The 13,198-nt window shown below is 43.7% G+C and overlaps 1 protein-coding gene across 1 annotated transcript in view; it reads left to right on the forward strand.

Moving 5' to 3' along the window:
• Positions 1-13,198, forward strand: part of LOC134459383 (low-density lipoprotein receptor-related protein 1B-like) — a 628,069-nt gene that overhangs the window by 526,564 nt on the left and 88,307 nt on the right. Inside the window, exons 79-80 of the mRNA XM_063211727.1 lie at positions 407-630; positions 7,247-7,353. Coding sequence (XP_063067797.1) covers positions 407-630; positions 7,247-7,353 — 331 coding nt within the window. The remainder of the gene's footprint in view (positions 1-406; positions 631-7,246; positions 7,354-13,198) is intronic.

A 13,198-nucleotide genomic window follows, 5' to 3' on the forward strand; every position in this document is an offset into this window, starting at 1 on the left:
ATGCAAAAAATGCTCTGCTGTGCCCTTACTAATACCATCCCTAAACTCCACCTGTCAGTAAAGCAGAGAGAGAGAGAGAGAGAGAGAGAGAGAGAGAGAGAGAGAGACGGCAGGAAAGACATAGATATATGTGTGTGTGTGTGTGTGTGTGTCTCTGTGTGTGTCCCATTAATTAAAGTGTTCTTGTTTTCTATCCCCCTCTCCCTGCCCCTTTACACACACACACACACACACACACACACACACACACACACACACACACACACACACACACACACACACACACACACACACACACACACACACACACACACACACACACACACACGCACCCACATACCCACACCTACACGCACCCACACATGCACTCACACACGGCCTCCATTCCCAAACCACACACACACAGTGTCCCGACTTCAGGCGTCCCCGAGACATCTCTGCAGACTGGGTGACGGGCAACATGTACTGGACGGACCACTCCCGCATGCACTGGTTCAGCTACTACACGGCCCACTGGACCCGGCTGCGCTACTCCATCAACGTGGGCCAGCTCGGCGGGCCCAACTGCACCCGCCTCATCACCGACATCGCCGGGGAGCCCTTCTCCATCACCGTCAACCCAGTCAGAGGGTGAGTGAAGCTGTGTGCAGCACTACGTAGTATGCGTACTGTGTGCTACAGTATATCACGAAAGTGAATACACCCCTCACAGTTTTGCAGATTTTTGAGTATATCTTTTCATAGGAAAGCATTACAGAAATTTCACTTTGACACAATGATTAGTGACCTTTTAACAACATATTTAACCGCTTAAATTTCTTGTTCACTCAGAAAAAAACTAAATACAGCCATTAATGTTTGAACATGTACTCACAAAAGTGAGTACACCCCAGATTAAAATCTGGTAGAGAAGGGGCTATGTTGGCTCGAATCGTCTCGAAATGAAAAGGGATGACAAGGGAGGTCATCAGTGTGCGTTTCATCCTTTCTTTGCATTGAACTTTTACATTTTGAGTCTGCATCTGGCTTAAATAGATTGGTGTGAGATTTGAATGCAATCCTATGGAGAATATCATGATCTGCTTCAGTAGTCACAGTGCATGTTCACATGCATGTTTCTTTTAGGTGTATTTCAGATTGCCAATGTTGACAGCATTCATGCATCCCCAAACCATGTCAGTCCCACTACCATGCTTGGCTATTGAGAGGATACACCTTCTTTGTAAAACTCACTTGTTTACCACCACACATACTTGACACCATCTAAAGCAAATTTGTTTATCTTGGTCTCAAGAGAGATGAACAGACCAAGGATATGGATCACTGGAACCATGTTGTGTGATCTGAAGAGACCAAGATAAACACATTTGCTTTAGATGGTGTCAAGCATGTGTGGTGGTAAACAAGTGAGTTTTACAAAAAAGGTGTATCCTCTCAATAGCCAAGCATGGTAGTGGGACTGACATGGTTTGGGGATGCATGAATGCTGTCAACATTGGCAATCTGAAATACACCTAAAAGTAACATGCATGTCAACATGCACTGTGACTACTGAAACAGATCATGATATTCTCCATAGGATTGCATTCAAATCTCACACCAATCTATTTAAGCCAGATGCAGACTCAAAATGTAAAAGTTCAATGCAAAGAAAGTTTGAAACGCACACTGATGACCTCCCTTGTCATCCCTTTTCATTTAGTTTCATTTCGAGACGATTCGAGCCAACATAGCCCCTTCTCTACCGGATTTTAATCTTGGGTGTACTCACTTTTGTGAGTACATGTTCAAACATTAATGGCTGTATTTTGTTTTTTTCTGAGTGAACAAGAAATTTAAGCGGTTAAATATGTTGTTAAAAGGTCACTAATCATTGTGTCAAAGTAACATTTCTGTAATGCTTTCCTATGAAAAGATATACTCAAAAATCTGCAAAACTGTGAGGGGTGTATTCACTTTCGTGATATACTGTATTTCCGCGTGTGTGTGTATTTGTGCGTGCGAAGCACATAAGAACATGCCATGAGTTGCATTTAAACGCAACTTAACCCCAAGTTGCTCCTGATGACAGGGTGGTACCGCGTGGCAGCCACTGCCACCGGTGTGTGAATGTGAGTGTGAATTCGTAAATTTGAGGCCTACAATGTAAAGCGCTTTGAGTGCTCGAAGTGGAAAGACGCTATATAAATTCAGTCCATTTACCATTTACTATTACTGCCATGAATACCAATGTTCGAAACGTCTTCCTCCGTCACCACAATCCCAGTATGGAGAGTTGAGTAAGATAGCCTACTACTGACACCGTATGCTGATATAACAATGTCCTGATATAACCAACGCAGTGCAAAAGGGCTGCCGTTTAACTTGGAACGTGAATAGTAGTTATCATACAGTATGCATACTTTTTTATTAAGAACATCATCATTAACTCTTTATAAGGTAGAGACAGACATTAAGTACTGATAAATGGTTTCTATTCTAACATCGAAGAATCTGAAGAATAATAAGAACATCATGAATATTGTATAAACCTTATTCAAAGTTAGAGTTTTCATCATTATATTGGATTCCCAAGTGATAGTGTGGCCTTAAAACATTTGATTAGAAATCAGAGCTTCGTTTCCTGAAACTCCACAAAGTTTACAAACAAGCTTCACCTACATTTTTACCTTTTTGTGGACGAGCTCTTTCCCTGTCTCGCCATGTCTTCCTCGCCCACTCTAATTTTGCCTCCACATACACACACACACGCACACACATCTCTCTCTCTGCATGCCTCTCTGTCTCTGTCTCTCTGTCTGTCTGACCAAACTTATGTCAATCATAGATTTTGAGCTGAAGATCATATCCTCCAAGTTTGGTGGTCATACGCCATTCGGTTCCCAAGTTATGAGGTGGGGGTCAAAAGACCCCCCCCCCCCGGTCCCAGGAATGCCAAAAAAGCCCGGTCTGGATAGGGATAATCCTTCTCTTTCGCTGTCCCTCCTACTATCGCTGTCTGTCTGTCTGTCTGTCTGTCTGTCTCTCTCTCTCTCTCTCTCTCTCTCTCTCTCTCTCTCTCTCTCTCTCTCTGTATGTCTCTCTCTGTATGTCTCTCTCTCTCTCTCTCTCTCTCTCTCTCTCTCTCTCGCTCTCTCTCTCTCTCCCCCCATCTTTCTCTTTCACTTTCTCTTTTCCTTGGTCTGAACTGAACATGCTGAGTAGAGAGAGTCATCATAAAATACCTCAATGGAGAATTGTTCATGTATTAGCCATGCCTGGCTGCCCCTGAACCCCTGCCCTGCCCTGCTCCGCCCCGCTCCGCTCATGTGACGGGCGGATCTAGCCATTTGGGGCCCTGGGCGAAATATGAAGATGGGGCCCTCAAAAGTCATTATATAGACTTTATTTGTTAAATTATTTGTTTTGGTGCTATTTTAGTTTTTTTGTATCTCATTTATATCTTTGATTACTTTACATAAGTGACGAATTAAAATCAAGCCTACTTTTTTGTGTGTTTACCGCCGATGGTGTGACAGTTGGGGCCCCTATGGATGTCAGCTTTGATCAGGGCCCTAGGCAGTTGCCTTGGTTTGCCTGATGGAAAGTCCGTCTCTGGATGTGTATGGGCACAAGCCAGCAAGCAGCAGCAAGGTGATGACAGATGCAGGGGGGCCTTGAGCAAAAGCAGGATGTGGAAAGCAAGAGATACAGAGGGATGATAGAAAGGGCAGTTCAGGTCTGCCCTACAAAGCAAAAAGGCAGTAACTGCGTTGTTGTGGAAAATGAGTTACTATGACTTTAATGACATATATATTAATATATATACGTGTATATATATCTATATATCTATATATACACATATATATCTCTCTCTCTCTCTCTCTCTCTCTCTCTCTCTCTCTCTCCTTCCATCTACCTCTCACTTACTGGCCATCCCCTCAGTCTTTTTCTTTTTCTGTCTGCCTCTGTCTTCCTTCTCTTTCTCTCTCTGTTCTTTCTCTCTTTGTCATTCTCTTTCTTCTCAACTCTACGCCCTCATTTCCCCTATCACTGAGTCACCCTCCAGCACACAAACTTTCAATTTACTTGTCTCCTGTTGTATTTCTCTATCAGTCTCTCACAGTTACTCCCCCTATCTATCGTTCTACCTTCCGACGTCTCTGTACCTCTTTTTTGTCTCTCTGCCCCTTTTTGTCCCTGGGGAGTTGCGCCGTCGAGGAGTTCACATGAAAGATGCAGGGTGTTTCTGTTTGTATGATATATTTTTATGTTCTCATCTGTTCTTGACTTTGTGTCTGGTGTTTTTTTTCTTTGTGTCGTGGTGAGTCTTTGTACTTCCTGTTGCTTTTTTCCTTTATGCTGTGTATTCTCTTTTTTATTCTCTTTTGTGTATTCTTTGTGTATTCTCTGTGCTTTTCTTTTCTGTTTTCTTTGAACTGCTTCCTGCTCTTTTCTTACCAGTCTCTATCGGGAGTTAAGGCAGATTCATTATATAGTATTACACTAGATTTTAGCTGACACTGTCATCCGAAGCAACTAGCAGTTATTTAGGCACAGACACCATCCCACTGGAAAGAAGACCTTTTATTTACGTCCCCTTTTGGGACAGGATTTGAACTTTCAAGCTTTGAATCTGTACGCTATGATAAGCTTGAAAAGTACAGGGATGTTAACAGCTAAATAACTGTCTAAATACAGGCAAAATTGTGTACAGCAATAGCTTGGCAGCAAACTATCATTCCACAAAAAGCTCTGTGAAGAATTTTGCTTTCACTTGACTTGTATAATAGACAGGATTTCAGAGACTTTAGAGCCTGCAACACACCCAGTTGCAATATGACTCCTTTGAATGTCCAATACGCTATACACAACACTCACTCACTAAATTCACCCTGTCATGCTTTGTCTACGCACAGTATAAATTCTGACTGCTCTTGTCTAAAGGTTTTGGTTTTCTGCAATGGGAATTATTTTTGTAGAATGGGAGCCTGAATCAGAAGGCTATTTAACTCTGAGTGTGCCTAAGGTGGTCAAACCTTCTCATTCAGAATTAGACCTGAAGAATTACACCATTACTCCAGCGACACGGGTTCGATTCCATCTGAGGTCGTTTGCCAATCCTTCCCCATATCTCTCTCACACTTTTTTCCTGTCACAGTTGCTGTCACACTGCCCATAGCCTCTTAGTGCAGATGGGGTCGCCGGCGGGTCTATTCACTATTTGCTGAACATAGTCAACTACATCATAACTTTTTTTTTTTTAGATTAGATTGCCTTTATTGTCCCAGAGGGAAATTTGTTTTCACCACTGTCAAAGACATATTACAAGCCAACATTAAGACATGAAACATATAGCAGTACACTATTGAAATACACAGGGACAAACAATAAGGACATCACATGTAATATACTGTGCATTCATACACATAGACATACTCACACCTTCATACACACATTCACCTGTTCATGCACACTCCAACACATATACTCATACAACGTACTATATACATTAAATGCACAACCGGGGGGACCATACAGGGTTATTGCGGTAGGTTGTTCAGTGCTGTGATGGCAGATGGGATAAAGCTTTTGCTAAAACGTGCTCGTCGCCATCTGAGTGACCTATACCTCCGTCCTGATGGGAGCAGTGTGAAATGATGATGAAGAGGGTGTGTGTGGTCTCTGATTATTGACTGTGCTAGACGTGTGACAGCTTTGAGGTTGAGATCAGTTAGATTCTGTGTGGGGTGGCGAGTGATTTTGGATGCAGTGTGTGTGATTTTAGTGAGTTTGTTCCTGCAGCTGGTGGAGAGCATGTTGTAAAAACAGGGTGAGCAGTACACTAGGATGGGCTGGATGATGCTGGAGTACAGGTGGGAGAGGAGATGAGGGGCGACAGAGAGGGTGGAGAGTTTACGGATCACATAAAGTCTCTGTTGAGATCTTTTGTGGATGTTGGTGACATGTGCATCAAAAGTGAGTTTATTGTCTATAGTGAGTCCAAGGTATTTGAAGTGACTGACCTGTTCCACTCTCTGGTTGTTGATGGAGATGGGGGCCAGGCGGGGTGATAGTGTGTTGTGAAAGACCATTTCCTTTGTTTTTGTTACATTGAGTTCCAAAAAGTTCTCTGTGCACCACTGAGTGAAGTGGGTTATGGAATGTTGGTAGGCTGAGATTGAGTCGTCGTCATTGAGCAGGCCTAGGATGGCAGTGTCGTCAGAGTACTTAAAATATGTGGTGGTGGGGGAGGGGCTGGTGCAGTCATTGGTGTATAGGGTGTAAAGAAAGGGACTGAGACAGCAGCCCTGTGGAGCTCCTGTGTTAGTGATGATGGTGGATGAGGTGACTGTGCCTATCCTGACGGCTTGTGGACGGTTGGTGAGAAAGTTGTGGATCCAGCGGGTGAGAGGTGGGGGAACGTTAAGGTGGCAGAGTTTCTGGATCATCTGGTGGCGTTGGATAGTGTTGAAGGCTGAACTGAAGTCGACGAAGAGGATGCATGCGATGTTGCAAGGTGTTCCAGGTGTTGTAGGAGGGGGTGGAGGAGAGATGCTACAGCATCCTCCGTCCCCCTGCTGGCCCTGTAGGCAAACTGGAATGGGTCCAGCAGGGGGCGGACAACTGGCAGAATGGTGTGAAGTATGAGTTTTTCCAGGCATTTCATGATTATGGAAGTAAGTGCAACTGGCCGGTAGTGGTTGGGTTCGGTGGGACGCGTGTTCTTGGGTACAGGGATGATGGCTGAGGTTGTCCTGGTGGGTATGGTTGCTGACCTGATGGAGTCCCAAAAGATGGTATGCAGAGGGGGGGCCAGTTCCATGGCGCAGAGCGTTAACAGCATTGCTATGACAGTACCGAGAGCCTTAAATAACACATTAAGACAAGTAAAGGAAGGATGAATCACCGCGCACTGGTATTCTTTGCTGGTAGTTTATTTGGTGAACAATGCGTTTCGCTGTAGCTTCATCAGGTTCACTGTCTGATGACGCGTTGTTCACCAAATAAACTACCAGCAAAGAATACCAGTGTGCGGTGATTCATCCTTCCTCTACTTGAATTACTTTTACTGCATATCACCAGCACCTGGACAGTGGTTGTGCACAGGGACACTACTTTGAGTGACACATTAAGACATTACATTTTTGGTGACAGTAAGGTTATAACATAGGCTCTGCACTAAAGGGGTTAATGAAGGCATAAAAGCCCAAAAAAATATCTCAAAAAGAATCCTCACAGATATCTGCTCTTGTCCCGCCTCTAGGATGATGTACTGGACTGTGATTGGTGACCAGTCCCATATAGAGGAGGCGGCCATGGACGGATCCATGAGGAGGGTGCTGCTGGACAAGAACCTCAGGAGGCCTACAGGTATGCAGACATGTGCATTACACACACACACACACACACACACACACACACACACACACACACACACACACACACACACACACAAACACAACCTCACACACACACCTCCTTACTTCGAGAATTTCCTCCATGTTTCTATCTAACGTTGAACTACAACTAAAAAATCATCGCTCTTATAGACCTCCAACTCACCTCCCCATTATTTTGATTGAACTGGTCTCCCCGCCGGCTGTTACGTACAGTACGCAGGCAGATCGTTGCAGTAGTTGTTGTAACTCGGTTATCAAGCTGGAATAATGAAAGTAAAAAAATATCTGGATAAGTATGATAGTATGTTCAAGGAACGTTTACCTGAAGACTGAAATTGAATTTAGTGCGTGCGTGCGTGAGTGCGTGCATGCGTGCGTGCGTTCGTGCGTGCGTGTGTGTGTGAGTGAAATCTCCGTAGGCAGACCATCAAAGTAGAGGATTATAACAATTATGAAAACAGATGAAAGGCAATGGCAAAACTTTCCCACAGTAATCATGAACAGTGTGTATTCTTACCAGTGACGTGCGCTGGGATTTATGGCTGGTGAGGCAACTTTTTCAATATCAGATTTTCAAATAAATAATTGCCAAATAGGCCTACCGACAAGTTCCATATGTCATAGCAGCTTTCTTAACATAAGGTAGGCCTAAGTTACATATTTTGACATAAGCTTACTGCATTTCCGCAGAGAAAATGCTATTAGATCTCTCTCTCTCTCTCACACACACACACACACACACACACACACACACACACACACACACACACACACACACACACACACACACACACACACACACACACACACACACACACACACACACACACACACACACACAGGATTCAAACAGTGGTCTCAGATAAACCACACATCACCAATGTGGACAGCAGAGCAGAGCAGAGGAGAGGAGAGTAGTGGAGAGGAGAGGAGAGAAGAGGAGAGGAGAGGAGAGAAGGGGAGGGGAGAGGAGAGGAGGAGAGAGGAGATGAGAGAGGAGGAGAGGGGAGGAGAAGAGAGAGGAGAGGAGAAAGGAGGATGAGTGGAGAGGAGCTCAAGGAGAGGAGAGGAGAGGGAGAGGAGAAGAGAGAAGAGGAGAGGAGATGGGAAAAGAGGACAGGAGAGGAGATGGGAAAAGAGAGGAGAGGAAAGGAGAGAAGAGAGGAGAGGGGGAGAGGAAAGGAGAGGAGAGGAAAGGAGAGGAGAAGAGAGGAGAGGAGGTGAGGGGAGGTGAGGGGAGAGTAGATGTGGGACAAAGGTGTGGCAGGAAGCGAATGTCAACGTAAACAGATATTACACGCTTCGATATGGTCACCAAATATTTTGGGACTGTCATTTCTGTTATGCCTACACCTTGGAATTAAATCAGAGTCTTGTAGTTACACGGGTATATTTGATTTACCTCAACGGTACCCTGTACCAGTAGCGGCCGGTGGATGGGAAAACAGGCAGGGCAGAAATGTTGGCGATCAAGTCCATAATAATAAAATCAATACTGTATCATTCACGAGTTGCATTGCGTGTGTAGGCAAGACATGAGAGCGTTTACGCAGTGTTTGGTGTGTTAGTAAAACTCCACCTCCCGTGATACACCGCACTTATCAGGCATGCGCGTTATCTGTAACTTCAACTTCTGTTCTGAAGAAAGCTGTTTTTGACAGTTCTCTCCACGCAGCTAGTTCTCTTGCTCATTTAAGCAGAGCGATTGCAGACATGTTAAGAAATTATAAGAAAAATGATTTGTCCGCTTGCGGAGTTGGAGTTTGTGACAAGCAACATGACAAGAATATGCACTCCACGCAAACGGACAGCACGAACAATCAGGAAAACTAAGGCTATCGTAGCCTCGTATCGCAGCCAGCATCGTAGCCTTTGTCAAAGCAGAGCAAAACTCCTCGTGTGCAAACATACTCGTTTGAAATGTAGAAGCATTTTTGTCGACCAACATACGAAACAAACTGTCCTCAAGTAGGCTACTAAAGTACAAACTGCTGCTGCCTATAGAGTGATCTCGCCTTCACCGTTCGTACATTACATTGGATGCAAACAAATCAACAAGCCCTGCAACACTATTCAATTCAGTCAGTCGTCCTCTTGCTGCCGGTTCAAATGTACCACAGAACCAAATGTTACCAATACCGGGAAAGGACGTGCCTATTTTCGAAAAGAGTAGCCATGGTTAAAACTTAAAAGGGGAATTGTGCATTCAGCCACTGAAGCTCACTATCCAACAGACTCGCTCCTGTTCTGCAATGCTAGGCTGGACCGTGCAGGTGTATTTTTTTTTTAGCTAGCTTTCGGGGACACACAGCAGACAATACTGAGCATAAATGAAGCTGTCAACAGCATCCCACGCTCAATAAGCTCAGATATTTCATTAAATAACTTCCAGTTTCCCTATTTTACAAAGACTTGATTCATAATCCCTCGCGCTTTGTTTAAACTATGTAGTAAGCCCAACACAGCTTCTCAGAGAATGTCATCAGCTAGTCGGCTACGTGGGGGTAGCACTCAACTTTACAAACAGTTACCGGGCACATGAGAATCCGGTGCCCATCACAAAAGCTACCACACTGGACAGAATCACGGCGGATTCTCTGTCTCCCCACGGGTCTCACAAACACATGCTTCACACACATAGGAAATTGGTCTTACCTTCACTTTGGCGTTGTGCATGCTAACGTTACTTTAGCCGGTGCTGTTCATCCAAAGCCCCAAACGTCGCCCCAAACGTCCAAAGCAATTTGGCATTGAATATGAGTAGCCGGGAGGATTTGTGTTTCGTGAGGCTCCTTAGTCCTTAGTAAATTGTTAAGTCGTAAAATCCCATGCGAATGGTCTTCCACACATTCTCGCCGGTTGCAAACAAGACACAGGGGAAACAACGAATATTTTCTGCAGTGTTGTACCACTCACTTTGAAATGATGGGGTAGTTATTCTGACCGGTCACCTGAGTAGCAAACCCTTCAGCTCTGTCGGTCCTCCATTCTTTATCACATATTTTCCCCTTGGAAATCCAACTTTGAGAATGCTCTTAGTTTCGTTACGACATCCACTTGTAGCAGTCAAAGTGACCAAGCTAGCCAACAACACCGACTGACTGTATTGTGAACTTCAGATTCGCTATGACGTAACTGTCCAGCAAGACTCAACACCAGAAGGAGTCTGCGGCCAGGCTACTGCTCGCCTCACCATTGTATCTTTCAGTGGGCGTTATGCCAAAGCGTCCAGAGTAAAGAAATGATAATCACACGTAGAAAATATTTAAAAAATATCAGGAAATGAGGGCACACCGTACATACTTCTATTAAGTGTATAAAAACGTTTAATACAATATTACCAGGTTGCATTCACAGAACGAGCAACATGGCGCATGCGCACAAGCTTGTTAACGAGGGATTGCGCAATCCGGGGTGAGGCCAGTTCAGAGTTGCCCCAAATTCAGTGTATTCGGAGCAATTTGACATGAAATGGGCAAATATTACGATTTTGGCCACGGAAATGATTGAAAATGAGTGAAACTGTTTAAATACTGCTCAAATGGTAGTTATGGTGCAGATGCTCGAAAACAATAGCTGTTATTTTTACTATTATTCACATTAACTGCATCTCATCATTCTCATCTGGAGCTGGTGAGGCCGTGCCTCCCCTGCCGTATTGGAGTGCACGTGCCTGATTCTAACCCAGCCCCAAAGGCCCCATTCAGAGTTCCTATCAAGATCTGATGACAGAAAAGTGCAAATTATATTCAAACATATTTTGGATTAGTTTTTAAGTTATGATGACACATTATCAGACTCTTCTCAGAAAAGACAATCCTAAGCCAGGGGTAGAAAAAGGCATTAGTGGTATTTTGACTGTGTCAGCAAAAACGGAAAGAAAGATCAATAAAATTCACTCCTCAATTTCCCCTCATCCTCAAGGGCAGATCTAGCCATTTTTGGGCCCTAGGCGAAATATTAACATGGGGCCCTCAGAAGTCGTTCTTGAAACATGTGCTCAAAATAAGGGCCTCAGAACTCTCTGTATTGGAGCTCTTTTATTGTTTTGTCTGGTATGTATTTCCGATTGCATGAATGACGAATTAAAGTCAGGTCTACTAATTTATGCATTTACAACTGGTGTGACAGTTGGGGGCCTCTATGGAGGGTTGATTTGGTCAGGGCCCTAGGCAATTGCCTAGGTTTGCCTAATGGAAAGTCTGCCTCTGTTCCTCCTTATCCACATAGCCGTAACTCTCATACCGAACTTCCATCACTACGGCTATTGTATTGACCTTTTCCGTTTTCACATCACAATCAAAAGTGCTGAGTACAGATTGATTGCACAAGGGAACAAAAAAAAATCTGACAAGCAGTCAAGTCCTCCTGTGTGTGTGTGCCTGCGTGCGTGCATGTGTGCGTGCGTGCGTGTTTGTGTATTTATGGGTATGCGTGTGCGAGTGTGCATGTGTGCTGCGTTATTTGCAGTCTAAAATATCCATTAAGTGGTTTGACTTCAACCCCAGCAGTTAGTCTCCATCTCAGCAGGAAAATAAAGGTCTGCAGAGGGAAGGAACGCGTGTGTGTGTGTGTGTGTGTGTGTGTGTGTGTGTGTGTGTGTGTGTGTGTGTGTGTGTGTGTGTGTGTGTGTGTGTGTGTGTGTGTGTGTGTGTGTGTCCATGCGTGTGCATCCACATGTGTGTGTTGCGTTCCATTATTAGTCCTGACTCTCTCTCTCAGCAGGAAGTTAGAGTCTTCAGAGGGGGGTAGTGGCGCAGGTTATAACTGGCAATTATTTCAAGCACTCATTAATCTGGCAAGTTATTTTCCTGGCCAGTCGATGAGGCATTTGGTGATTTAATCAATAAATGTATGCCAGGACCCAGCACGATACCCCAATTATTAATTAATTAACTTTTGTGGTTTTCTCACGGCACATTATTCAGTTCAACATTTCAGAGGCTCAAGAAATGACCTTCACAAGTATCTGCTGATGTCTGTTGATTAATCAGAAATCTACTGCTATCTATCTGTCTGTCTGTCTGTCTGTCTGTCTGTCTGTCTGTCTGTCTGTCTGTCTGTCTGTCTATCTATCTATCTATCTATCTATCTATCTATCTATCTATCTATCTATCTATCTATCTATCTATCATCTATCTATCTACTGATTAATTAGCTGTCAATTGGCTGTCAACACATCTGTTGGCGCCCCACTTTCACACTGCTACTCCATAATGCATCATTGAATGACCTGATGTTGCCACCCAACAAATCAGCAACTTAAAATTACCTGTGTCTGTGAGGATCGCATTCATCCAGGTGCTTTTGAAGTCAATTTGCTCTTAGTTAAGCTCTTTGGACAACGCAGATCTGCATGTTTATTTTTCCCCTCTGCCATCACATTTTCTGTTAGGTATGAGATTAGGTATGTAAATCGTATGTGGGTAGATGACGTGACGTGTAAATTTTGCTGTCGCAGGCTCTTAAAATTAAGTAAATTTATGCTTTCAAAATTGTCAATGCTTTAAATGATTAAACTAATGTCGTTGTTGTGAAAAAGTAATGTGTAATATATACAGAGCTTAAATAAGTATACTTAATTTTGAGTCAAATGTCACATTTGTCCTATGGTGTGACTGAGGCAAGCCTGGTTCTCCATATTAAAACATTTTTAAATAAATAATCAAAGCTCAGTCATTTGTCTAAACAACCCTGGCATGTTTTTCAAGGTGTCTATTTTAGCAAGTGGCAATGCTTAATTTTTTTCCTGTTTTTCTGAGACCGTATGGACTTATGAAACTTTGTCGCAGAAAACAATGTCCTGTGGTGTGACA

This window comes from Engraulis encrasicolus, chromosome 12, assembly GCF_034702125.1.
Source record: "Engraulis encrasicolus isolate BLACKSEA-1 chromosome 12, IST_EnEncr_1.0, whole genome shotgun sequence".
In the NCBI taxonomy this organism is placed as follows: domain Eukaryota; kingdom Metazoa; phylum Chordata; class Actinopteri; order Clupeiformes; family Engraulidae; genus Engraulis; species Engraulis encrasicolus.